Here is a 27,816-nt window from a genome sequence, read left to right as displayed (position 1 = left end):
GTCTAATTATAGATGAGGTTTGTTACCACTGGTAAAATGCAGCGAAAAGCATAAACTGGTGGAAGTGTTTGTATATGCAGGTTCGACTTTATAAGTTTATACAAAAGCCAAGTTATCTTGGGTATGAATTATCGACGATTTGATCTGAATACAGAACTGGAATCTGAAGACAGGCAGACGGGATAACCCTTTTAAAGGACTGGGTCAGTGGGAGTGATGAGCGATCACTTTGCTGTCTGTGTAAATGGAGCTTATTTGAACTCCATCACTGACTGTGATCATTGGGTTTCCAAATTGCGCCCTGGTTTGGTCTACCCGAGCAACAGAACGCGGTTATGCAACTGAGAGAAGTAGCAACTGGAATATACCGCTCAATTTATAAAGGAATGTCAAAAATGCTATAAACTATGAAATAAATGGAAAACAAACTCTGTAAGTGTTTTGAGGACGGCCGAAACTTTCGGTTTTGGCCATCGTCCAGCTTCTGCAGTGGTGGGGGGCAGGGAGGAAACCAGTGGAAAGTTTTGAATGTAATTGCTGATGTACTCTTCCCCGTCTGTGTCAAATAATCAGGGTTTAATCTGTTACTAAGCCCATCATTCATTGCCTGGTATCAGTGTCCCAGGCCTCTCTGCTGTGACTATCGGACCATATCGGAGGAACTGGGATTGCTTCGGCACGGAGTGCTCTTTGCAGATCACTCTGCATACCATCCGCGGTTAGAAAGCATTGTTGGAGCATCACGGCTGAGGCAAAGCTGGGCATGTGTTGGGCCGGTGCTGATTGAGCCTGGGCTCTGCGTACGTGTGGTAACGGGTTATGTGAGGGCATGTGAATCGTGACTTGAGTTTCTGTCCATGTGTGTCATTATGTAGAGTCAGAGGATGTCTCTGTATATAAATCAGGAGGAAATGTTCTTATATCCCAGCTTTCCCTGGGGCAGCACGCTTGATATGGAAACACACTTCAACTCACGCTAGCTCTTTTCCCCCCCTCTCTCTACTATTCCCTTTATTGGTTCTGGCATTCAGATATCAACCCGTCTTGATGGAGCTGGATTGTTTTATTACTCATAATGGCTGCCGCATAAACCCTTTTATACAGGAGATACTTGTTGTATGTGGACCATTGTTGGAATGTAGCGCCACATTTGCTTTGCTAGGGGTAAATGTCAGGTCAGGGTCATAACAGCAGGATCACTGTTGCCTCCCACTGCTGCTCTTCAACACGGAGGCATGTATTTGCAGGTTGTTTTTTCCCTTTCTGTGTGAGAGCTCCAGCTATGGAGTCTTTTTATCGACTGCCAAGTGTGTTTTTGCCAAAGTCCTGCGCTCGTTTATGTCTATGTCCAGAAATGTGTCTGGTCTTTTTTCTCTGGTCTTAGTTCAGGACCAGTGTCTCTGCTCGGAAGATTTTCCAGAATCTGTTTGGTTGTGTGCAGCAAAGCCTCCCATTTTTGTTACTTCCAACTTCTGAAACAAAAACAGTTTTGATTCTTCTATGGAAATGTAATTCACTAAACTTTGACCTCACTTTTTACTCAGACTGCCTCTGACCTTCACAGTCGCGCACTGAGGGTATGCATGGGATGGTATGAGAGTCTCTCAATATAATACATCAACATACATATTTGTCTGGATTTTGTAAACTACTGAAAGGCTAAACAGTCTTGTTATAATAGACTGCTGGTAAAAAGCACATTTTCTTCACATTGTTTTATATTAGAAAAGAAAAGATATAAAATAGATGTTGTGTTTTGTGCAAATACTTAGAGTAGTGGGAGTTAGGCTTGTGACAACTTTTTACCACTTTGCGTTTTATGCCTTAATACTCCAATTAATAATGCAACTTGACTGCAGAAGCCTTTTTTTAAACTCTTTATGTCTGGTATAACATAATGGAATTACTTTTATTTAAACAGAAAATCAATAGCTATTTATACTGTTGCTAAATAATATTGTTTTGATTGTTGAAACCTTGTTACGGTTGGGAAGATTTAATTAGTTAGATTTTAAGTTGCTGTAGACAATACAAATAGATTAATGGACAGTAGATTTAGTTATGGTTGTAGTTGGTACAATTTGTGTCGGCAACACAAAATATTGTTTGTTGATGCAGATGAATACTTTTTCACCTTTTTTTTTTTTTTTTTATATCTAAAAATATATAAAGTGCAAAAAAAAATCCTATTTATTACCAAAGTTGTTGCGTTCATTTTAATTTTGGAGTAACTACAACCACAATTGTTGACCTGCTTTTCCTTGAAAGCAAACCAGCCCAACGGGGGGGAAAAAAATCAACCCAAAAAATTTAGAAACTGTTTGCCTGCCTTACACTGATGCAATCTTGTAAGACGTTTTTAAAAATTTTTTGTATCTCCGATGATTTACCGATCAGTTTTTATATATAAAAAAAACATTCAGTTGCTTTTCATTAAAATAGTAATTTTTAGTTTATTATTGAGCAGAAAAATAAAGGCACACTGTTTTAAAAATCTTGTTAAAAGAAATAAAATAAATTGTGGCCAGCATGTGCTTTCAATTTAACGATTTTCACCCCCACGGCAAAACGTTTGGCTGCCACTGCCTTAAACAGCCCATAACTAATTTAGAGGTGGACGATCTGAATGCAGAACTCTTTCTACTCTGACCAGTGGGCAAAGTTTTGAAATAAAATGCATTATAGAAGATTCCAATTAAAGAAACCCTTGTTTTTTGAAACAGAATCAGATTTAAAACAATACAAGCCCTTCTCTGTCTCCGGTGATATATATATATATATATATATATATATATATATATATATATATATATATATATATATATATATATATATATATATATACGTATAATTACACAAAAACGGTAAACCAGGAATAGCATTTGGAAAAACTTGAAACGGCCTAACCAGTCTTAGATGTGGCATCCGAGAGGTTGTTAAAAACATGGTCAAAATTAGCTGTCTGCTCGCTACTTTTAGTTCAAGTAGAGGGAGGGAGAGGCTGACGTGACCAACATGAAAAGAAAGCCTGAATAAGTCCTCCACAGAGCACTGTGGCAGAGAGCTAAAGAACAAGACGTCTGCTGTTTTGTCTTGTGAGACCCTCCTGCAGGCCTAAAAGATTGGAGAAACTAAAAGGTCTTTTTGCCAAGGCCGAGTGTGCAGGTAACAAGATGTCCCGACAATACGCTTTTGCGTCAGTGGGTCTGTTGAGCACCTTGCTGCCACCGGCTACTACGTTTTTAGAAAAAGGTGATGCATTACTGAGATTTATTTGCGCACCAGGAGTAATTTGTATATTACGTGGCTTGGATTGAGAAACTGAGCAAAAATAATTAGGAAACTATCAAGATAATTAAGCTGAACCAGTTGGTAGGGACTAAATGTAAAGTGAATTATTAGGTAAGTTGAAGTGAGTGGTACTATTTCCGACGGCGGCCAGTCTCACAGGTGCAGCTTTGTCGTAATGTTACTTCAGTGTGAGGGAGTTTGGTTTTTCTCATATTTGGACGAACAGGATAAGGAGCAGATGGTAACATAGTTGTGTTTCCTGACATCTCTTTTCTCAATTCCTAAAAGTTGTTTCCATTTATTCATCCATTTGTCCATTGATCCACCTTTCCACTTCCGCTATGTGGAAGGGTGTTCCTCTATGTAATCATCCATCCAATCATCCTACTGTCCATTCTTCCTTTATCCATATCATCCTTCTATCCATACGCCCATCATTTGTTGATTAGCTAGCCATCCATCCATCCATTTGATTCAGCAACCATCCGTTTGGTTAGCCATCTATCCATCCATATATTAGCCAGCCATCTATCTACCCTTCCACCCATCTGTCAAATATCCATCACACCATCTTTCTGTCCAATATATCCACCCATAAATTTCTAGAAAACATAGTATAGAAATGTCATGATAATGTTGTGGGAACCTTGTATTGGAGATACAGGCCCCTAACCCTGAATTCTTTAAATTAGATTGACACCCATAGAGTTATGCACACAGTTTGGCCATGTTGTTCGTCTTTTACAGTGTTATATTGATTATGATGATCTGTTCCATTTTCTGACCTGCCTCTCGTTGGCTTCACTCTCCATTTAAAGTCTCCGTCTCAGATTTAAGATAGTCTGACAGAAGCTCTTTTAGGATTTAGCTTTCAGAATACTTTGTGATTTTTGTCTGTGGCGTTAGGCTTTTAACTGCTATCACGCCATTTCCAGGCTTTTTGGCTAACGCCATCCACACAGACAGAGCTATTAAGAGTCCATTGGCATTTTGATTCTGGAGCACTCATCCTTCCACTCAGCCTGCCTGGTCTACTTTTAACTTTGTTGGCTAATCTCGTGTAATTGCACTGCACTGAAACTGAGCTTTTGTCAGCTTCCTAGTTTGTCAAAGAAGAGTGGTTAGCTGTTTCTTTGTCTATGCTGTGAGAAAAATATGAACCGATTTCCTCGTTCAACCGTACATAGCACCTGTGTCTTGTCGCCCAGCATCTTCTTATTTCAGCTCTCTGGTGGCCCAGCTGGCTCTGGATCTGTTTAGACTGACTGTAGTCTTTTTTTTTTTTTCAACAAATGATGGGGTGCAAGCACTTGATGTTGCTCTTGTCAACTAGGACTAAAACAAGCAAGCAATTATCGACAGAGACGTGTGACCCAGTACAACATGTACTCTTATAGTCTCGGTTCTCTCAGCTTGTTTGTCCACTGATTCTGTGTGTTAGGAAACTAGATTGAACACATTTTGCCTTTTTTTTTTTAAATGTGGCTGTGAGGTGTACATGTTGTGTAAGTGACTGAGGATTTTAAACAGAGGTGGAAAATTACAATTCTCCCCTCTCCCTTTTCTTCTGGCTGCTCTCTTTTCATGTTCTCCTTTATTTGGTTCGTGGGGCTTTACTCATACACAGGAATGCTTTAAAATGCATGAGCTTGTCTTCTCAACTGGACTCAATTTTACTGCCTGTTGGGGGACCTTGTATCTGTGGCACAAGCATTCAGGTTGTCCTTTATGTGATGGCTCTTTGCTTGGAATATATGAGGAGTTGAGTGACCATGTTCCTAATCCTCTGTGGAGCTTTTTGTGCTGGTCTATAAACAAGAGTCTTTAAAGCAGATGGAGTGGTTATTCATTTATCATTATTGCTGTTGTTGCCCTTTAATAGTGAACTACTGATGTGATTTTGAACTTTTTTTTAATTTTTTTTTGCTTTTAGGACTTTAACACAATAGACACTTGATCTTGATCAATATCAATCGGTAATACGTCTGAAAGATCATATAATTTCACTGATCCGCTCAGCATTCTGGGGGATGTAGGAAAACTTTAGCTGTTCAATGTTTTATGACCAGCTAAGCGAGGTTAGTGGCATCAACTAACTCACTCTTTGGTTACTTAGCAACAACCTGTTTAGTAATTTCCACAGCAGCAGTTACTCAACGCCTTCAAAAAAAAAAAACAACAGCATGGAAAACGGTGGATATAACAGGAAAGGTCCAATCACCAGTTTGGTAATATTTCACATATTTAAAACATTAAACGAATCAATAATTATCTATCGACTGTTATGAAATGCTTACATTGAGATGCTTTTTTCAGCCATATTGTCCATCCCTACATTACAGTAACAATGAAAAGTGGAGCTGAACGATATTAGCATTAACTTTGGTATCAACTGACGATGGTCATTTTCTCAGTATCAGACTGCTAAGTAAAACTGACATTAATAACTGTTTATTTCCATCTTTTCGCTGTTTATGTGTGAAGTAGCAGAGGGGGCCGGCCAAGTGGTGTTTGTTTGTTTTGGTGTATGTAGCTAAAGCAGGGAAGCAGCATTTGGTGATAATCTTGGCGAACCGAAAAGATGTTGCCATTAACAACAATATGGTTTAATACCACAGCCAACTTTGGTGAATTAAAGTATAATACGTTTTTCATTATCGTGAGACAACTCGATGTTCTCACAATGTTTATAGTTTCAGCAATAATGGAATACATATAGATTATTGCCTATCTCTAATAGGAACTCATGAAATGCATTCATTTTTTTTATTTTTTCAGAAGATTGGGGGTATGTTGGGGGCAATTGTAAAGGGTTTTAATTCACAAAATTTCCTTCTCTGCTTCATATATTTAATTGTTTGCTTTGAACACTGTAAAATTTAATGACTGCTGTGATTAGGCCTTTCCAACCCACGTGACTGAGCTTAGACATACAGTCATACTTTGCTCTTTGACTGTGCATCTTATTAAGACTGAAAAACAAGTAAATTTGAGAAAATTTACTTTCCTACTGTCAGCAAGTATAATAGTTTTTACGGTATTACTTGACAAGAAGACGAGAAATGAATGATTGTTTTCAAAACTTGGTTTTCTAAAACGCATCTGCATAGTGAGTTGACAATTATTGAGTTTCATGTTAAAATGGGAGTGCAATCTAAACAAATTTGTTTCTAACCTTTTTTTTTTTTTTTGGCCAATGCTGTATGATTGCAAATTGCTCAGCAAGAGACTAAAACATAATTTAACAGCAGTGTGCATAGCAGCAAACAAAGTTAGAACAGATTGGCCATTTTTGTATTTTGAGCATCACCATCTAATTGCAGATTAGTAATTTACCACATCATCTTTCATCCTGCTGGTGCATGCCACAAGTTCCCTTGTTGGGCTGTCCTGACAATTTCATCTAATTTTCATCTGATGTCATAGATACACGTTTTCTAAATGTTCTGAGAAACAAATACATTGAAACTCTGAGATATTTGTGGGGCCTCAGCTGTCACGCGTTTGATTCCGACACCTTTCCACTTTACTCAATAAGGTGAATCATTGTGGTTGTGGTTTAAAAATTTGCCATTTTAACAACCACAATCCTAATTTTGATTGTAGAAGGGGGGGAAAAAAAGCTAGATGGAAGATATTTGCACAGAAAGCCAGCAGGAATCACAGCTGTGAAGACATTTGCACTTGTTTTTCATTCCTTCTTATTATAAAGGCCAGCTTGTCTCCAATTGTTGCAGCTGAACATACAGTCTCACACAGATGACTGTGGATCATTTGACAAGCAGACCTTCCTCTTCCTGTTTGAAATATCCTGTAGTAATTAAATATACTTTAGGAAAGTAAGAAAATAGAATTTTTTGCATGATCAAACCAGGAAGCAGTTATATTTTTTTATACTTTTTAATGTAAAAAAAATAATAATTGTGGTCTGTGTTTTGATAAGCGGCACATTAAGCTATTATTGAAAAGTTTTAATTATCAGGGTTTTCTCTACAATTGCTATGAAATTACAGAAAATGAATAAAGCTTTGTTAACTTGTCAGTCTTAACGTGTGTGTGAATGATGTCCATTGTTTGCAGAACTCCTCCTGTGTTTAATGCCAAGTTTTAACTTGAACTGTTGAATATCTGATTTCATTTTTTCCTACCTTGTCCAATCCTCTTTGAGATTCACTATCAATAGCTGAATATGAGCCTGTCTGTAATTAAAACCACTGTTTAGGCTCTGCTGTTTTTATGTTGTACAGACTAATCAAAACAAAGTATCATTTAGTAGTAAACCAATTTATGAAAAACTTTGCGAGTCATTCTGAAACCTTTTGACTTTATCCAGAAAGAGATTTTGACCTTTTGAATATCAATTTCAAATCCAGTGGTCCAACATAGATTGCTGCCCCTCTTGTTTTTGTTTCCTTTTAGATCTTCTCGATTTTCTCTATTTATTTTTAAGAAGAAGAAAAAAATCGGAGTAATCTGAAACCGTTTATTCGAGCTTCATAGATAAATGCCAGAGCATGTCGGAGCAGCATGTTCAGTCTCTGGAGGTAGACACCGACACCACAGAGAGAAACCAAGCAAAACGTTTTGGTTGTGTTTTTTTTTATTTTTTTATTTAAAGGGCAGCTTCCTGAATTAGTCCGCCCTGTCTCTGCCAGTACTGGGTCACGGGAAACACCTTGCAGCATCATATCACATCGCAGCTGCATCTGTGTCTGTTTGTTTTCGCTTTCCTTTTTCCCCCACTGGGGGTTTCTGGGTTTTTTTTTGTTTTTTTGGGGGGTTTTTTAACACTGCCAAGATGGGATACTTGCTTTGTGCTGCGGGTCTTTTTGCTGCTCAGCTGGTCTGAATGTGTCCAACCAGCCCTGCTGGATTCTGTCCTAAAGCGTTTCCACCCAACCAGGGACTTTCTAGTATTTCTAGTGGCCTTTAGAGCATCCTTACATAATGTCGTGTCGTTAAATAAGCAGATGGGACATGAAGCCCCTGGATGTTTAAGTGAGTAATTGACCTTTTTTTTTCTATGGGTGCTTTGAGGCATCCATTTAGAGTTAAAAGGATATAGATTTATTGCGGTCGCTCTCGGATGTCAACCTTTTGTTTCAGCTCAAAACACAACTGCGGGTTATTTTTAAATTTCTCCTGCAGCGCGAATAAAAATATCTTGAAAGCCAAGCTTTCCTGGACTGAACTGACCCAATTGATATTAAAGAGGTTATAGAGGTCCTTTGATATAAAGAAAATCAAACCCATAAATAATCAGAAACTTGTATGACAAACTTATGTAGTATTTGTTGCTAGTTTCACAATTGGTTTCTGTACTACAGTAACTTTTGCCCACCATTTTTACTACAAACTGCTAGATAAAGGTAGCAGGAGGCCTAATCATCCTCTCTGAGCCATAATGTTACCCAGACCTCACAGCAAGCCATGTGTCCGTTGTCCTGGACACACCGGTGTGTCCCGCGGGTCCTAATATTGCATTAACATGCAGGGTTTCCACGCCAACAGCCTCATAAATACACAGCGTCCATATTGTAAAGTAAGGACAAACAGGTGGTGGAGAAATCGAAATGAAAAGCACTTGAATTCCCATCAAACAGGTGCATTATTTTCTCCATTAGTCATAAATGCACACGTGAAATATACAGGTATCTTGGGAATTTCATTTTTTTTAAATCTCTACCTAAAATGAGTTCTCTCAGGATTTATCCTTTACAGATGCCAAACGTCCACACAGTGGAACTGGGCAGAGAAAGGGTTAGTTTGGTCAGACGCAGAAAAGCCAATGTGCTGTTCTCTCTGGCAGTACCCCCCGTTCTAAATCGTAATCTAATCTGTGGTAATCTTGTCCCAAAAAAAAAAAAAAAGCATGTGAGCACTTGATACACTCCCCACGAGCTCATAAAACGACCTTCAGTCCTTTAGTGCAATCCAGAGCTCTTGCCAGACAACATCCATCTAATAAACCTGAGCTGATCAAAAGCCGCGCAGTGGCCCGTTTAGGGGTGGAGGGTCAGGGAAACCGAACCGCGATAGAAACGATGTAGAGCAGCATCTCAGAAACTCCCGCAGCTCCTGATGTATCAATAAAATTCCTTCTAATCTTTTCAGTGCTGTGATACTTCTCTCTGATCCAGAGATAAAGTCAACATCAGCTTAAAACACAATTTTAAGGATGTCTTGATTTGATGGTGTTGTTGAATTTGTAAAACCTTGGATATCATCAAGTTTCTAAGGGACTCCAGTCTTTAAAAAAATTACCTGGAAGAAAAATGTGGGAAAGGAGAGGAAGAAGAATGGCTAAAAGAATATTTGACCTTCCTTAAAAAAAAAAAAAGAAGAAGCTGACCTTTAAAGATTTGAAGTTGGTATGAATCAGAAGCACATTATGCTTTTACTCTTTCACACCCACACTTGTGACCGGTCTGAAGAAGAAGAGGAGGAGGAGAGCTTTGAGCCCTGTGTGAAAAGGGTAAGGAGAGAATAATGGCTGTATTAGCCAGGACTATAGAGTCCTGTTGGAACCTGATCCTGTTATGTTAGCATCTGGATGAGAAGAGAGTCAGTCGGTTTGTCAGAGCAGCTGAAATGACGACAGAACGCTCATCAGCTAATGGCGAGCATTCGCCAACATTCAGCTGGCTCTTTGGGGGTGAGAGGAGGGATTTTTGTTAAATGGCTCAAATTGGGTTTGGACAATTTCGGGATCAAAAGTTTTGTTTTCCATGCGTGCATCTAAGTGCATGCGCGCACGGGCTTGTTTTCTGCACACCGTAACGTCGCGCAGTAGACGTGTCTGTTCTGTGGCCTGCATTGTAGCGACAGGACTCAAAACAATCGAGTAGCTGGAGTTATTTAGCTCCGTTGTGTTTCATAAATCTGTCTTCAAGGACAGTCTTTTTTCAAAGACGAACTGATGGAGAACTAGGGGAGGAAGTATGACGCACGCTGCTGCTATTTATCAACTCTCCAAAGCTTCTTGCAACTTTTGTCATTTGTAGAATTGGCAAAAACCTCTGCCTTTTATATAAAAAATAATAATAATAATAATATTGCTCTAAATTCTGTTTGGCATTCAGCAATGTTTTTTTTTTCAGTCTCTGGCATTTAATTCTCATCCACTCGGATGTTTAGTCCTTCTTGCAGGATTTATTGCCTAATAGGTTAGCCATTTGTTCTCTGAACAACTATCAGCATGAATTATGATGCGTCTGGCTATCAGCTCTGATGCAAGAGTGGAAAGAAAGTGATAGGATCATGCTCGGTTTAGTGGTCTGGCTGCAGAGCGTGGCCTCATTTCAAAGAGCTAGTATGACTGTGCTACCTTGTGTGGCCTTGTTTGATTTGATAATAAAGTTATTGTTTGCTTTATCTTTCAAAGAGAGAGAAAACTCAAAGCTAGGCTCTCTGTACGCACACGACATTGCTGCTGTTCTGTCATCTTTGGTTGATTTTTATTGCTTTGATTTTGTAACTTTTTATTTTAAAAGCTGACATTTATTGATTTAGAAAAAAGTCTCAAGAGTTTTATAACTTTTCCTTCACAAATTTGTTCAAGCTTGTAGCTCACAGTAGTTCAATGAAAATAGTTTTCTACCAAACATACATGAGAGGAAAAAAACCCTCCATAAACCAGTGGCCAACCAAGACCAAACTTTTGAATGAAAAGTATAATAAGGCGCAGATTAGACGTTCCCAAATTCCGCCTTTAGAAGCAGTCCGGTTTATTTTAAAACCAAGAAAATTTGTGTAAATCTCACTTTTCTACACATAAAAAATGTCTTTTATTTAGTTTAGCTGCACTAATGTAACTTTTAAAACCTTTTGGGGGTTTTCTTTTGGGTTTTTTTTTTTTGTTTTTTGTTTTTTTGAGGGAGTTCATCTACAATGAATTTTCTTGCAGCACAAAAATCATTTAAAGCTAAAGGTACATATATGGTGGTTGGAGGGGAAGTTAAAACAACTAAACATTTCTCTCATTTGGCTCAGAGAAAAAACAAGTCGTTGCTGCTTGTCCTTATGGGTAAATTGTGCTGAAAGACCCCTTGAAGGGAGCGGTTATTGATAGAATTAGCATGGTCTATGGATAAAAACAAACAACTAGAAACTGTGGTGAAACTATGCTTTTTTTTTTTTATACCTGAAAAAGTTTATGCTCACAAACAACACCTGTAGTCAACAGATTCCACTAGAGCGATCTGTTGTGTTGTGAACTCTAAAACTTTGCGTGTTTGCTAATGAGTAGCCATACACTCATTCCACATAGTTCCACCAAAGATGTTTTCTGATTTCAAGATTTTGATGTTTTTAATCTCTAACGTATGACAGCACTTGAGCTTTACATGCGTCTCAAGTGTCATTTTAGTTCTGAATCCCTGTTCTTTGTCTTCTCCTCAGATCCAGTTTGCAGACCAGAAACAGGAGTTCAACAAGCGCCCGTCTAAGATCGGCCGGCGCTCTCTGTCCCGCTCCATCTCCCAGTCCTCCACCGACAGCTACAGCTCAGGTAAACAAATGGCCTGGCAGTCACTCAAGTCACCGCAACTCGCCGCTTATCAGACATTCCTGACTTTACAACACTTTTCCTTCTGATTCCGCCTGGATGAATGGTTGACTAACCCTCCCTCCCCCTTGTCTCCTCATCGACCATCTCTGTCTTTGCTCTCATAGTCTAACCCTGTGGTTTTCATGAAACTGTGGGCTCTGTGTTAGCGGATTAGCTGCCGGTGGTCTCCAGAGCGCACGCAGGTTTTTTTTTATTGAAATAGGAAACCAAAAAAAATAAAATAAAATAAAATCCTGTATCTTATGCTATAGCAGGAAGAGGCTACAGAGTTGAGCTTTAGATTGATTAGTTGTTGAAATGTTAATTAGTGAAAGAGGAGATGACTTAGAAAATTGATGCACAAACAACTGTTAAAATATTAACTATTCAACCTACTTTCTGTAGTTTATAACTAACGGGAACAGCACCTTTGTGAACAATTACTGTGTCCTTTCTGAGAAAGGACAGAGTATGTAAACACTCATTTTACATAAACACTCATTTATCCGATTTCCTAGAACGATGACAGAGCGGAGAGGTCGCAAAGTCTGAGGAATGGCTAACATCAGAACCCTGTTCTCATTCTTGATGCTCACTGCTCTTAACCTTTTGACCTCTCCCCTGATCCTTGTGTTTGTAAACGTTTAAATGCTTTTCTGCGTAATGTGCTCTGACTTGTGCTTTTGATACCCCGCTGTGTGTCAGGAGTCAGAGCCTCCAATGAAGCCATTAACGTAATGAATTAATCTGCACCGTGGTCCTCTGCTTTGCCAAATGGACATTTGGACGCTGAGTCACACTTAGAGGAGGGGAAGTGATGGACGCCCCAGGATCAGAGGCGATTTAAAAACAGTTTTTGCCGCTCTGCGCTTTTAGTGAGACAGTTTGTCATGTTAGAGCGACAAAACCTAGAGTTTTGTCGCAGTGGTAGGACGATGATGCACAGATTAAAAAGGTTTGCAGAGATAAGAATCTGTGTATTCATCCCCATTGAGTCATTTTAAAACTATTTTTTGCTTCAATTAGAGCTTCAGATTATTCTGAGGTTATATCTATTTTACATATGGGGACATATTTTACTCATTGTTGTCAATTTTTCATTGCAAAATAGTTCAAACTCAGCTCTCAGGCTGCATGGAGTGCCTCTGACCATCAATTTTCAACCCACAGATTCTCAATTAAATTTAGTCTAAATTTGATTAGGCCATTTTTATACACAAACTTTACTCGAAAGCAGATTTTCTCCAACCTATGGCTTTTGCAGCCTTTATTAAGAGTGACTCTTAATAACTTTGGCGTAGAATTAAAAAAGAACCAGCCAATATTGTTGAAATTTAGATTGGAAAACTGTTAAAAACTTGCATTTGTTGTTCTCCTTTTTCCCACAATAATCAAATTTTAACAAAAGTACCAATAATATGTTCTTGGATCTGTTTTTATTGTTGTTAGGTTGGAATCTGTGAATTTTAAGTATCATTTTTCATCCTACAGAAAAAAAATTAATCCTTTCTTGTTATTTTTTATATTTATCTTGATTTTAAATTGTAAAAATATAAATAAAATGCCAGTTCTTCAAAATAAATTGTCTCTTTATCAAAAAGTTGTGACTTTTTGGGCAATAAATGTGATTAATTAGGTTATTATTTTCTGTAGATCTAATGGGTAAAAGGTGATTGTTTTGTCATTTTGTCTTTAATCAGAGCAAATATCTCTATACTTTAAAACATAAAAGCCAACAGAGTAACACTTGGTGTAATTATGATCCCGCACAAACAGCACAGAGTGAAAGTTTAACTCTGAAAAAGCAGCCGCAGCATGAAGTCTGGCAGACGCGCCGTCTCTCTGTTGTTGCTCGGTAACGGGAGAAGCTGTGCCAGACAGATTTATTGTCACTTCTACTGGGTGATCCAGAAAGCTTGGCCTAGTCAAGTTTGAATTACAGGGTATTAAGAAAAAAAGGCCAGTGCTGCGAAACCTTTCTGCAAAGCCAGGTTTAGGTTTGCTGAAAATAAACGCGTTGTGTCCTTTCCCTTCACTGACGTTCTTACGTGCGATCGCTTGCAGCGGCGTCGTACACCGACAGCTCCGACGATGAGACCTCACCCCGGGACAAACAGCAGAAGAACTCCAAAGGCAACGGAGATTTCTGCATCAAAAACATCAAGCAGGCCGACTTCGGGCGCAGAGAGATCGAGATCGCAGAGCAAGGTAGAACCAACACACTCGGAAGGAGTTTGATCACATCAGTGCGAAGCAGTGCAGGGCTAAACACACTGATAGCATCTTTTAGCATCTGTAACTCCTTCATCTGGACGACTGGATGGATTAGAGCTCAGCTAATGAGATTAAAGCTGGGAATTCCTTTTACCTTCCAGCTAATTCCAGCTTCCGCTTTGTGTGTGTTTCCCTCTCCGCCAGAGATGCCAGCACTGATGGCGCTGAGGAAGCGAGCTCAGGGGGAGAAACCCCTCGCTGGTGCCAAGGTGGTGGGCTGCACACACATCACCGCGCAGACCGCTGTGAGTGACACAACAAAAAAAAAAAAAGGCAACGTGTTGACGTCTTTAGTCTGGCACAAAAGCCAAACTCTGCAGCTTTGTTTTTTTTTTTTTCCTCAGGTGCTGATGGAGACTCTGTCAGCTCTGGGCGCTCAGTGCAGGTGGGCAGCCTGCAACATCTACTCCACCCAAAATGAAGTGGCTGCAGCTCTGGCAGAAGGAGGTGAGAATAGTTTGAAAGCCTTCTAATCTAAAATCTTTCTATCTTCTCCTTCTTGTCACGTTTTTGTCAACTCTGCGCTCTTTGCTTCCTTCCACTCTGCAGGTTTCAGCGTGTTCGCCTGGAAGGGTGAGTCAGAGGATGACTTCTGGTGGTGCATCGACCGCTGCGTCAACGTGGAAGGCTGGCAACCCAACATGGTAGCAGCCGTCTTTTTTTGTTTGTTTTTTTTTTGTTACATAGTTTTCGACACATGTTCAACGCAATAAAATGTATATTTTCGTTATTAAAAAGGAATTTAATTATTTGTTTATTCATCTTTAATGTATTTATGTTACTGTATGAAATGGCTTAAGTAGTCGAATGAAAAATCTGCTGAATTTGCCAAATTCTTTTCAATTTTAGCCAATTTATCAATAGAATAATCGATTACTAAAATAATTATTAGTTGCAGACCTAATCATGTCAGACTGTCTCCAACCAAACAACACAAAGGCCTTTATATTGTTTTTTTTTTTACCCCACATAATCATGTGTTACTATGTGTTGGTCTGTCTCATAAAATGCGTCTTTGTGACCAAAAACACTATTTTCTTTCCTTTCTTTTAATTTATTCTTGACATCTTTTCCAATTTTTCTTCCTAACTTCTTTATTTTAACTCCATTTTTCTCCCCAGATCCTGGATGACGGTGGAGATCTGACGCACTGGATTTATAAAAAGTACCCCAACATGTTCAAGAAGATCAAGGGCATCGTAGAGGAGAGTGTTACTGGTGTCCACAGGTAGGATAAGCAGCGTCCACATGTCCTCTTCTTTTTGCATGATTTTTGTCCTTTATGCTGGATATTACAGACATGTTTTAGTTGAAAGATGATTAAACTGATTCTCTGTGTCTTTAAAGATTAAAATATTTGTAAAAACCTGCACAGTAACAGAATAAGGCCCTGTTTGCATCCATTGTCAAGTTTGGCAACATTGCCATCTGGTGGTGGAAAGTGGTACACATTTTTATCTGCACTCACAGTTTGATGCAAACAAATTAAAATAGAAAATACATTTGGATCTCTTTATGTTTGGACTCTATTTTTAGTTGTGCCATCAAAAAGATCTAATAAGAAATTGTGTGTGTGAAGGTTGTACCAACTGTCCAAGGCGGGGAAGCTGTGTGTTCCAGCCATGAACGTCAACGACTCTGTTACCAAGCAAAAGTTCGACAACCTTTACTGCTGCAGAGAATCCATCTTAGACGGGTATAAAACATGTTTTCTTTCCGTACAAATTGCTTCCAGTGGTAGAGAAGCGGCAGCACTGAAACATGCATCTGTGTCTCCAGCTTGAAGAGGACCACTGACGTGATGTTTGGAGGCAAACAGGTGGTGGTGTGTGGATATGGAGAGGTAAGGTTAATGGTTTTGTTTAAGTCACATGTGTTCCTGCTGGTGTTCTGCTAAAACTGAGGAAAAAATCACGCTAGAATTGAAATAGCTACTGGGTGAAAAAGTTTACGTTTATTGTGGATTTTCTGTGATCAACGCAGGTATTGAAACATAGGTCAAACACTGCTAATATTTTCACAGTGTCACTTATAACAGCAGGATGTTTGAGCACTTTTTGAGAAAAAGTTCATTTAAATTGCCAGAAAGCCTCATCTTTAAGAATGGTCCTGAAATGTTCAACAAGTGGCAGTCAGAGATTTGGGAAGGCGGTTCAAACAAACTTAGCCTGATTTATACATACCTAAAACACATTTGATGCATGTTTTGGTTTATAGAAATGTTGGAACGGCCAATTGTGTCCAATTTTTAACCATCTGACTCAAACTGTTGGTTTTGATTGAAAGAAAATTGAGAACAACCAAGCAACTCCACTCTGCCCAAAACTGGAAGTTACAGAAACTTCAACTCTATAAAAAAATTCACAGCCTGTGAGAATGAGAGAAAATCCACAGTAATCAAACGTGCCCACCCAATTCTTGTTAAAAATCAATGTATCATCATCTGAGGTGTCAGTGTCTGTGTTATTATTACATCACAGTAGACCGCGACTGCACTGATCACAGCTCGAGCTCTGGCCTGCTTTCTGGGAATGCTGTGTGCATTTCTGGCTGCGTTTCTCTGTAACACACTGAATTGCACCCCTGTTAACTAAATTACCAGCCCTTCTGTTTTCACCACCCTCAGGTTGGAAAAGGTTGCTGCGCTGCCCTCAAAGCCATGGGCTCCATCGTCTACGTCACAGAGATCGACCCCATCTGTGCCTTGCAGGCCTGGTAAGCTTTAGTTTTTTCTTTATTTTGGCTCACTTATATTGCAGGAAAGTCACTTTTCACTATTAAGCTAACAATTATTTTAGTAATCGATTATTCTAGCGATTAATCAATTAATCGGATTAAAAATTTGGCACTTTCTGCGCAGTTTTTGTTTAACATCTTCATCTTTTATACAATATTTAAAAAAAAAAAATACAAACAAATATTTCCTTTTTCAAATGAGAAAATAAACATTGTATTGCCTAAAAGGAAAAAGATGTATCTGCACCTAAAATATAAAAATACTTCTAACATCAATATGTGAAAAGCTCAGCCCTTTCTACTCGACTTATCAATACAGTGTAGGGCTGATCTGTTGATTAATGTTTTGGATTAACTAATTAATGATTACATAGCAAGAAGTGCTTTATTGTCTTATAGTATTTGAAGCAGATGGAGCTAAAACTGTGCTATTTGAATTCTGGGTATAATGCATTCATAGACGAAGAAGGGTTTTTATCTTAAATGCACAACTTGTATATTTCTTGTACAGTTTTGTTTTAGTTGCTGCTCTGAGTATGTTCTTTCAGCAAATGGCCATAACTGAAGGAACGATTAATCCATTCCTAAATTAGTTGGCAGTTATTTCAAGTCATTGATTAATCATGATTATCAGTTAATCATTAGTGATTAATCATCTTTCTTTTCTTTTTTTTTTTTTTTAAGCATGGATGGCTTCAGACTGGTGAAACTCAACGAAGTCATCAGACAAGTGGACATCGTCATCACCTGCACAGGTTGGCTTGCTGCTTCCACCCTCGGCTGCTGATCTTGACATTCTGCTAATCTAGTCAGGGTGCAGACGTTCACAGTTTCTGTTGCGTCTTGTTCAAGGTGACTAGACGGGTCATTGAGTCGGCGAAATCATCTGCAGTGGTTGCTAATAAAGTTCTGAACCTCGAGGGCGAGGGAGCCGATGCTGACCTTTGGATTAGAGCAGAGAATTACTGGTCACCAGTTTGTTACCAAATACCGCCCGTCAGGGTTGAAGCGGAGGCTCTGCAGTCGTAGCGAGTTGCACAGAAACAAGGCAGCCTTAAAAAAAAACAACCTAAACTTTAAAAAAAACAAAAAAACATACATTCACGTCTCCCCTCTCTCCCCCCCCCCGAATGAGATCTGCACCTTTAGGTAAAAAGAGTGATGTTGACAATTCAGCTGTGTGGAAGATTAGCAAACATAGAGCACATTGAGAAAGTTTTTTCTTTTGAGCATCTTCATATGATTCAATGTATTTAGGTCCATTTCCATATAGTACACCAACAAAAAGATGTGTATAATCACAACGTAAAAAGGAAAATGATGTGCATCTACCACCTTTGAACATCAACAGGTTTTGGCCATTCTTCTTTGCTTAACTGCTCAGTCTTTATCAGATGAGATGGAGAATTTAAGTCTTTTTTTTATTCTTTGTTTTTTTTGTTTTTCTTTTGTTTGTTTTTTACAGATTTTCAATTTGATTTGTTTTTGCGCTATGACTGCTCTGTTCCAACATGTATGTGTGCTGTTCATGCTTTTCCAGCCTGTAAGAAGTCTTTCTTTTTTATGGTTTCCAGCGTTTAGTTCAGTCCATCCTGCATCAACATGACCAGCTTCAAATCCCCACCCAGTCACACTAAATCCCACTAAAATTCAGTTTAGTTTCTAGTTGTGAAGGAGAAATAAAGTTCAAGGGATGCAAATAATTTCGAAATCTTTGTAGGCTCAAAGAAAACGCCATTTGAACTTTGACCCCTCTTACTTTGTGTTTGTAGGTTTACATAGTAATGGGTAACTGTTAAAATATTTCATAAAGAATATTTGCTCGTCGTTTTAATCCGAAAACAAAATTCTTTAAACCTTCAGACATGTTGAGCCAACTCTTAATTGAATTCTATTTCCAGACCTAATTAATTTTGCTCACATTCTAAGATAAGTAATTAAATTATAAGTGGTAGAGGCAGACTTGGTTGTCTTATCCTGACCTCCTATGATTTTTATTTTTTAAAGTGTACTCTTTTCCTGCACCTTTTCGCAGATTGAATCACGCGTTCACCTCTTCTTTTCTTCTTCACTAGGTAATAAGAACGTTGTGGTGAGAGAGCACCTGGACCGCATGAAGAACGGCTGCATTGTCTGCAACATGGGGCACTCCAACACCGAGATCGATGTGGTCAGTTTGCAACTCTTAATAACGACATCAGACGCCTTTAACAATGCCTGCTGCTCTTACTGTTTATGTTGCAGGATTTTGTAAGAAATTTGGAAATGTGTTTTCATTTTTGGGGCTTTTAAGTCAAGTAGGAGCACAAAGGACTAAGTGTTCTTAATTATTTGATCCATCATGATAGCTGGGGAAAAGATCATCTTCCGCATGTAGAGGCTAAAATGGCCTTAAATTGTTTTTGTTCCGCAGGCCAGCCTGCGGACCCCTGAACTAACCTGGGAGAGGGTTCGCTCACAGGTGGACCACATCATCTGGCCGGATGCCAAGAGGATAGTCCTGCTGGCAGAGGTGCGTTACTCTCCGCCTAAAAATGTCCAAACAAATCCTATCGGCCTGACTTATTGTTGTGAACTGCATTGCAGATTGAGCTGATCGATGTTAGTCGGAGAACAACTAAAGATACAGACAACAGATCTGGTTGCATCCAAATCTATGAAGTTAGTGTGAAATATATATCAGGGCACATGTGTTGCCTGGATAAGAAGCGGTGTATTTGTGAGTGAATCATGAGCCATGACAGAATGAGAGCAGCTCAGCAGGGCCGGCCGAGCTGCCAGCTCCTTGGAGCCGACGATTCTGAGCCCGTTTGATCTGAAGCAGGTTGGAACTACATCAGTGAACCTGAAATTAAAAGCTTGTCTTGTTTTATATTTCTATTATGATTTGCAGGCTTTCCTCTAAGACCTTTTTTTTTTTTTTTAAACAAAAGAAAAAACTCTACTTCAACCTCTTTAAGTGACTAATTCGTTTCAGTCACCAATATCACTCAAGGAACGTTAGGGTTGCTTTTCACAAGCTTGAACTAAAAGTACATGCAACTTAACCTCCTTTTGGCAGCTTTCTATTGTGTTTTCTTTCCCTCTACTTCACTACTGAGAGCAGCGCACAGTAGTTGGCTTTGCAGTCAGACAGGAGCCAGCATTATGATGATGATGATTATGGTTAGTTTAAGTGTGCAAATACAGACTAGATATGTAGGTAAACATCTCGTATGCTTTAATCGTTTTAGCATATGTTTAAACATCTTCATTCTGAAGGTGTGGCGGCTGTTATTTTGCCTCGGCAGTGCACTGTAACCAGTTACATGTAGAGGAAACCCTGATATGTAAAATATAGGTTTTTACTCAGTTTGGTCTTGGTAAAAGCTTGAGCAACACCAAGCTAGTAGAAGTGTGTTTCTAACGGGTTTTTGTGTGTGTGTGTGTGTGTGTGTGTGTGTGTTGTTGTTAATTTTCTCTCCAGGGCCGTCTGCTGAACCTCAGCTGCTCCACAGTGCCCACGTTTGTGCTCTCCATCACTGCCACGACCCAGGTACACCTCTGTTGTTTTAACTGATTTTGTTTCTCTCTTCTTTTTTTTTTTTTTCTACATTTACAGCTTTTTTTTTTGCCTGCGACAAACTGAGAAGTCTGCTCAAACATGTTTATGTCATTTGTTTCCCTGCAGGCTCTGGCCCTGATAGAGCTCTACAACGCCCCCGAGGGACGGTACAAGCAGGATGTTTATCTGCTGCCCAAGAAAATGGGTAAAAATGTCTTCAGTTTGATGCTATTAAAAATGGATCATGCATTCATTGCTGAGAGAGAAGCTTGGTAAAGAAAGGCAGATGTAGGTCACGCTGTCAGTGAATGGAAAAGGGCTCGTATGAGAAAAAGAAGACAGTAGTTACCCTGGATTTCCTCTTTTTCCTTCTTGAAATTGTAATTTTTCAGGTCAGAGATCCTGGAAAATGCTAAGATGTTTACTCTCTCTCTTTTTTTTCTCTCTCTCTGCTGTCCAGATGAGTATGTGGCCAGCCTACATCTCCCTACGTTTGACGCGCATCTCACAGAGTTGACTGATGAGCAGGCCAAGTACCTGGGCTTGAACAAGAACGGGCCCTTTAAGCCAAACTACTATAGGTAAACTGCTCCAAAATGGCTGCTTCCACTCCACATTAGTTGCAATTTTTATTGCATATAATACATGAAAGTTTGTGGTTTTTAATTGGACAGAAATTACTGAATTCTCTTCCTTCTGTTCACTTTCTGATTAGACCTTTCTATTGCTTTGTTTTGTTTTCCAGGTATTAAACCATTGAGTTGAATGAGGAAATATCAGTTCTCCATGAATCGCACAGACTCAGAGGGAGAAGAGGAGGACAGGGGGGAAGGAAGGATAGACGGCATAGTGAAAACATCTGCTTTACATCTGGAGAAAAGAGGAAGCCCTAACTTTTCCTGTTTCCTTCTTTATTTTATTCCCACCCGCCCACAGTAATAATTGTTTTAATAAAACGAATAATCACTCTCGCTCCTCGTCAAACAACAGTTGTTTTACTTTCTCCCTCATCTCTCTAGATGCGTCGAGTTGTCTGTTAGTCCTCTATCCTCCCCCCACGCTGCCAGAATTTTGATTCTTTATCTCTTAAAAAGATGAAACGAAGACTCTGTAAGCAAAACTTTGATTGTTTTTCTTTTTTTTTTTTTAAAAGGTGTGCAAATGAAGATTTAGTCATGGACAGTTCTTCCCCTTTTTTTGCTATTATTTCTTTCTCCCTCCTCGTCTTTTGTTTTCTACCCTTTGATTTTCAGGGGTTTTTTTCAAAAAACAAAACAAAAATAGGGCGGGTTGCTGGTCTTGTGTGAGGGCCTCAGGGGTCCAATCATATCTTGTATTTTAATGCTTTTTTCCCCCCATTTGTATAAACATAACTGGATGTTGACTTGCTCTCCTCACCCGACTCTTAAACCCACAGTGAAACCATCTCTTTGGCTGCTCTTTTGGTCTCCAGCTGCTCAAAACACACCAGTGTTGAAGTCACAACAAGTATTTAATCATTTTCGTTTTTATTTTTCTTTGTCCTTTTCTTTAACGAGAAAGACTATACTGTAGTAGAAGCATGGCAGATTGTCAAATCATTACAAAGGTATACTGTATATTTAGATATTTATATAGAATTTAAGATTTTTCTATCTTTCCATCGAATCTTTCATTTTTGACCGAATCGTCGTGTCGCACAGAGAAGCAACTAAATGTTCTAACCATCTGTAATAAATGTACTCAAACCCTCATTCTGAATACTGTGACAGAGTATTTACATAGCATGAAGCAGTTTGTTGCAGGTACTCCATAAAAAAGTATGGTGCTTTTTTTTTTTTTTGTACTTGCCATACACATTGAACAGGTTAAGGGTACTGAAATGTGTCAATTACTCGCCAACTTTCTGACTGACGATTGTTTTTATCCTAATCACAGAAGCACATTCATCTTCATGTTTGGAGATCAGATTTTGCGATGACTCTCCATCCACTATTGAAGGACTTTTTTTCTTTTATTGTTGTGTAATAAGATGCAATCACTATTAACATCTCATCTGCACAGGCCTCAATGCTTAACCAGATGTAAACCCAAACCAGTGTCGCTATACTATGTAATATAAAAAAAAATCCATCATGCATCCCCTCCAGATTTTTTGACACCCCAAGTAAAGCAGCGACCTGAAGCCTTAAATTAATCTTTCATTTCTTTAAAAAAATGTTTTCCCTTGATCAGTGTTTAAATACCTTTTTTTCAATCCTAAAAGACTTCCTGTTCCGCTGCTGTATAAAAATGAAATAGCACAGATGACCATTTCCAGTTTCCTGTGAACATTTCCACATCTTCTTCCATGACACAACAGATAGCTAGAAATGCATTTGTACTTCCTGTTATCTTAATAATTCGTACTCTTTTGCAGCCTAAATTAAGAGCAGACGTCTTTCTTTCAAAGGCGCTTCTTGCAGTTTTTTGGGGTTTTTTTGCATCTCCCAACTTCGTTTGAAACACTTGCACTGAAACTAATCTTCTTTCGGTAACAACTTCAACACCGAAGACTATTGTCAACTTGTAACAATGGCATGTTGCGTTCATCTGTCAGGTTAATGATTGGATTTTTGAGTTTCTGACCACCAAAGTTGAATCCAATCGTTCTGAAAATTTGTTTGATTCTAATCAACAGCCAGTTTGTCTGCATCTCAAGTGAACATCAGTGCAATTAGTGAGTTAGAAGTGGAGGCGATGTCACACTGTGCGAGTTAAAGCAAAGTAGCTTCAAAAAGTACTACATTCTTAAAGTTTCTAAACGCATATTTTTGGAGTTAAATCAGTGAATTAAAATTAATAATTTTGTCTCCATGAGTATTAAAGAATGTATTCCCTTACCTTTAGTCTAAAATTTCACAAATCCACTATAATGGCAGAAATAGACTGAAAGGATAAAACAGAAATGGTACCACATTTGGTTTAGCCTTCCCATTATCCGCTGTAAGTCTCTCTTGCTCTCACAGCCTGAATAAATTTAGACGCATCTCCTTTTCAGGAACTCTTTATACTTCACTCACATTGACAACGCCTAACTTTCCTCCCTCAGTAACGACGTCTGCACTGAAGGGTGTTGCTGGTACCACAGCTTGCACTTAATATGGTGTACGACATGCAAACGCCGTGAGGTCAGCGCGTCTTTACTTTAGGCTTTTTGTTTGCATCTTTACCCAGGGTGTCAGTGCGTTGTATGGAACCATAATCAGCCGATGTTTATCCCAATCAGAAAGCATTTCATACTGTGATGCGCATTTCAAGCTTATTTTTCCAACTCAGCGTTTGAAAGAGTTTTGTTGGTTTTTTTTTTAACTCTTCACCCATCTACAATTTATCTCTGACTTTCATTCAAAACGTTAATATCAAAAAGAGGTGAATGGTGGCCCAAAAGAAGTGTGTAGTATAAAAATCTGTTCCTCCATTCTGTGTCACAGTCGGTGTCTGTGCGTCCTTGTCTCCTTGTGCTGTTGAATCTCCACACAGGATTGTGTGACCCATTGTCTTAAGGCCTATTTTTCCCCCCCCCCTTTAATTCTGTAAATGTGTGCTAATGAATGATGTGCGTATGCGTGTGTGTTTGTCCATGTCTTTTATGTTTTTATTTCTGTCTCGCAGGCCGTAGTTATTTTTTAACAGCTGCCTCAGGATCCTGACCCGCGGGTTTAGGGAGGAGAACTGTTTTAATATACGGTTAACTGGATGAGGGAAGACACCAGCATTGTTTATGTGTATACAAACTATATACAGATCTGACAAAAAAACAAATGTAGGTGTATAAGAAGGTGTAAAGAAGTCTCCTGTATTTATTGATGTAAATCCTCATACAGTACAAACTGGCTAAATTCTCAGTCATGCGTTAAGTTGTCAAAAACAAAAAAAAATCTGAAGTGATCATGTTAGAAGATGAGCAATAATCTGTAATATTAATGAATAAAACTGTAAAAAGTGGAATGTTTTGTGTGGTTAATTTGTCCTGATGTCACGTAAAGGAGGGTTAGGTTGTATTTGCTGGGGTGGAGGGGATCCATGTGTGCTGCTGCCTCAGTGAGCTCATCTGAGCCAGCAGCGGTCAGACGGCGCCGTCTCTGACATCTCCAGGGCTGACGCATGACTCCAGTCTGAAGCGGCGGTGTGAAACTGTCTGGCATGCAGTGAGGGGGGGACAGAATTTGAAGCATTTTTTTTTTTTTTTTTTTTTGCTTTTGTAGCCATTTTTTTTGTTTTTCTAAAGAAACGGACTGCTTTTTAATCATTTCTTTTCCCTCCTCTGAGTGGTCTCAGGCTGTTCACTTCCATTAAAACCGTCTGGATCCAGCCATGAGATGAATCTGTCACTTATAATTCAGTAGTGCTGGCACTTATTTTAGCTTTCAATTTGATCGTTGAGCTCTTTCAAAGGTCAAGGAACTGTTGTCATGATATGTTTAGGATATTGCAAAAGTATTTCTCATCTTATTACTTTTGTATACTTTCTGATGGGGCAACGGTGTAAATAGTACCTTGTTTGCTGTAAACAAGGTACTATTTAAATGTGATTGTGGCAACAAGGTGTTTACAAAGCTGCTGTCATTCCCAGATTTAAACACGGTGGAGGCGGCATCATCCTGTGGGAATGTCTTTCTTCAGCAAGGACAGAGAAGTTAATAGGAAAATTGATACACCCTTCAGCTGGTTGATGGCTTGCTTGAAAGTCAACCTCCAGTTCGGAACCAGTTCGATACACAAACATGTGTTTTAATTAATTACTTTTGAAAAATACTAATAATTACTTTGTGAGATAAATTTAATAACCTTCTAGGAAAACAAGTACGGACTTTAACAGATTTATTAGCACTTATTAGCCGTCTAAACCTTCGCTTGCAGAGTAATTCTAGAATTTCCAAGTGTAAGTGAAGGCATCATTGAATTCTACGCATTTACATATCCTATGGTGGGTTTTTGGCCAATGACGGAGTTGGGGCTGAAGTGAAATGGAAACGGCGCCATTTGTTAGCGATAAATAGTGAAACAGCGCTGGATAAACATGACTGCGAAGTTAAACAGCGATTATGTGAGTAAAGTTTGTTCAGTAAATATTTCAGAGCTAGCATTTTGGAGCTAGCCCGAAACAAATATAGCTGAATATTATTACATGTCGTCATATCCTGATATTGTCACCATGGCAACTCGACTTTTTAATGCGAAGTTCTCAGACAAGAATGCAGCCATACTGGAAATATGATGTATGTAGGCAACAAATGTATTTCAGGTAGAGATTTAAAAGTCACACCAGCACCGTAATGAAATAATTTTATCATAAAACAACAAAAAATTTTACAATTTTGAAATTTTGTGCTGAACATTTGTGTACTGGTTGTAACTTCCGACTAACCACAGTGATATGTTTATTTTCTCAGAGCCGAAAGCAAGTTGGGAAAAATGAGAAAAGAGTGCATGGAAATAAGAAGGATATTCATTTATTGAGGATTCCTTCCTTGAGAAGAAGAATAAAACAGAACCAAGTACTGACCAGGAGAAGAACACAGAACAAGGTAGGAGAATATTATCGTAGAAATGCAAGAGTTGCACTTTAAGAGGGTTGCCACTTGTGAATATGAGTATAACTGCATAGGTTTGAGTCACTGAAAATGCAGCAGCATCTTGGCTGAATTTTCTGATGGCAAAAATCCTAAAGAAAGGTGCAATAGTTTCCAGAAAAACATCCATTCAAGGCTGGTTCGAGAATATAAAATATGAAGCTGCAGATTTACTAAAAACAAAAAAGAGAAACTTAGTTAAGTAATGTAACTAAATGACATTAGTTACATTACTTAAAGTAGTATTTATTGAACAATACTACATCTTTCGAGGTGCTTGCATTCAGAAAGCATATTTTAATTCGATCAATAATATAAAAATAATAAATGCAGGTTCTCACAGCGTGTAACTACGATACTGATAAGCTTTCCAACACTGATCAAATCTGTGAGCCTCGTCTTGTTATTGCCATGTGTTCTCACGCCACCAGCTCTACATATGGTTAATTGTACACCCATGTCAGCTTAGGTGATTTTCACAGTACAGGCGCTACTGGTTGCAGCCAACCAAACAGGCCCCACCTCCTTATATCAATAATTTACTTTCTCTGCTGTGGGCAGGTTTATGGGGGGTGGAGAGGTCACAGAGAGGTTTCTCACCAACATCTCGCTGTCTGTGGAGCGTTTAAAGCGGACGAGTCAGACGTGTAAACTCCTCTGAGCCACTGAGGTTTAAATATTCTGGTAAATTATGACACTTCAGCTCTCTTGATTACAACATTACTCTCCAGGTACTGCATTTAGCCAAAAAAGAAGAAGAAAGAAACAGTTAAATATCTAATATAGCTCTTACGACTGTAAAAAAATTTTTTTTTAAGTTCATAAAGCAAACAAATTTTCCCCAACAGGCATCTAAGAGGACAGCATTTTCTAAACCATGTCAGTCACTGAATGTTTAAAGATAAATGATTTTACCACAACAAAAAAACATTTGTAACAATTTCAGTAATTTGTAAAAACAAAACAAATGTAAACAATTTCACAAAAGACTGATATCTGAATGTCGTTTCTGTGCATCTCTCTGAAATTAGAGTTTGATCTGACACGTCTCTTATTTCAAAATATTTTCACTTCCTTTCTTTTTTGGCAGCCCGGCATGGTATTTTATTAAATTTTCTGGTCTTGTATTTTAAAAGAAATCATGCTCATGAATATTTAGTTGTTGTTTTTCCCTGAAATATGTTGAAAGAAATGTTTTCTCTCTTTTCCTATGCTTTCAGATATGTGCAAGAAAATATAGTCCACTTTACTCTGATACCCTGAAATAAAATGTTCTTTATGGGTCAAGGCTAGAATGTAACCCCTCCCTTAAGCCGCTATCCCCCCCCCCCCACAGCATTGAACCTCGCGGCTTATAGCCCGGTGCGACTTTTCTGTGGATTTTTCTTCAACCGCCAGGGGGCTCTGTAGCAGGAAGTGAATGATTGGAAGTCAAAATTGGAAATCAAAGAAGAAAGTGCTGATTTTCATTTAGAACGAGCACATGTTAGCAGCAGGCACATGGAGAAATTTCTTCAAACTCATACCCCTCATCATGGAAACAACACGAAGAAGTTCATATGACGGTTTTCAGTTTTTATTAAAAAAAAAACAACAACAACACCTTTGTGGTGCGGTTAATAGTGAGGTACGCTCTACAGTCCGGAAAATACGGTAGTTAATGGAAAAACAGACATTTCACATCTTCTTGAACAGTGACGGAGCCAAGTGTCTCATCTGTAGAAAGAGGCCTACTCAAAGTCCAAACTCACGTAAATCCATTGTGTCCAGCCAATGTGACAGAGCTTGATCTATTTTACAAGCAAGAATGATCAAAACGGATTTTTTTT

The 27,816-nt window shown here is 38.7% G+C and overlaps 1 protein-coding gene and 1 long non-coding RNA gene across 4 annotated transcripts in view; both read left to right on the top strand.

Moving 5' to 3' along the window:
- The window catches only part of ahcyl2b (adenosylhomocysteinase like 2b), a 35,258-nt gene extending 13,132 nt beyond the window's left edge, over positions 1–22,126 (top strand). Inside the window, exons 2-17 of one of the 2 annotated variants that reach the window (XM_028043574.1) lie at positions 11,692–11,800; positions 13,904–14,047; positions 14,258–14,358; positions 14,458–14,560; positions 14,663–14,757; positions 15,235–15,341; positions 15,693–15,809; positions 15,893–15,956; positions 16,740–16,828; positions 17,534–17,604; positions 18,925–19,019; positions 19,263–19,361; positions 20,316–20,384; positions 20,520–20,598; positions 20,854–20,974; positions 21,139–22,126. In XM_028043574.1, the coding sequence (XP_027899375.1) occupies positions 11,692–11,800; positions 13,904–14,047; positions 14,258–14,358; positions 14,458–14,560; positions 14,663–14,757; positions 15,235–15,341; positions 15,693–15,809; positions 15,893–15,956; positions 16,740–16,828; positions 17,534–17,604; positions 18,925–19,019; positions 19,263–19,361; positions 20,316–20,384; positions 20,520–20,598; positions 20,854–20,974; positions 21,139–21,145 (1,470 nt within the window). In that variant the 3' untranslated portion in view covers positions 21,146–22,126. Of the gene's footprint in view, positions 1–11,691; positions 11,801–13,903; positions 14,048–14,257; positions 14,359–14,457; positions 14,561–14,662; positions 14,758–15,234; positions 15,342–15,692; positions 15,810–15,892; positions 15,957–16,739; positions 16,829–17,533; positions 17,605–18,924; positions 19,020–19,262; positions 19,362–20,315; positions 20,385–20,519; positions 20,599–20,853; positions 20,979–21,138 lie in introns of those variants that run through there. The other variant, XM_028043575.1, reaches the window with a different exon arrangement.
- A 3,359-nt stretch (positions 22,127–25,485) lies between these two features.
- On the top strand, positions 25,486–27,265 carry LOC114160598 (uncharacterized). 2 transcript variants are annotated; one of them, XR_003598799.1, is made up of 4 exons: positions 25,486–25,633; positions 25,808–25,942; positions 26,549–26,671; positions 27,208–27,265. It is a non-coding gene; the product is annotated as an uncharacterized LOC114160598 (long non-coding RNA). The 2 variants fall into 2 exon arrangements; XR_003598800.1 differs by lacking the exon at positions 26,549–26,671 and having other exon boundaries at positions 27,208–27,258.
- The last annotated feature ends 551 nt before the right edge of the window (positions 27,266–27,816 follow it).

This window comes from Xiphophorus couchianus, chromosome 17 (genome assembly GCF_001444195.1).
Source record: "Xiphophorus couchianus chromosome 17, X_couchianus-1.0, whole genome shotgun sequence".
In the NCBI taxonomy this organism is placed as follows: domain Eukaryota; kingdom Metazoa; phylum Chordata; class Actinopteri; order Cyprinodontiformes; family Poeciliidae; genus Xiphophorus; species Xiphophorus couchianus.
This window is presented reverse-complemented; position numbering and strand designations above follow the sequence as displayed.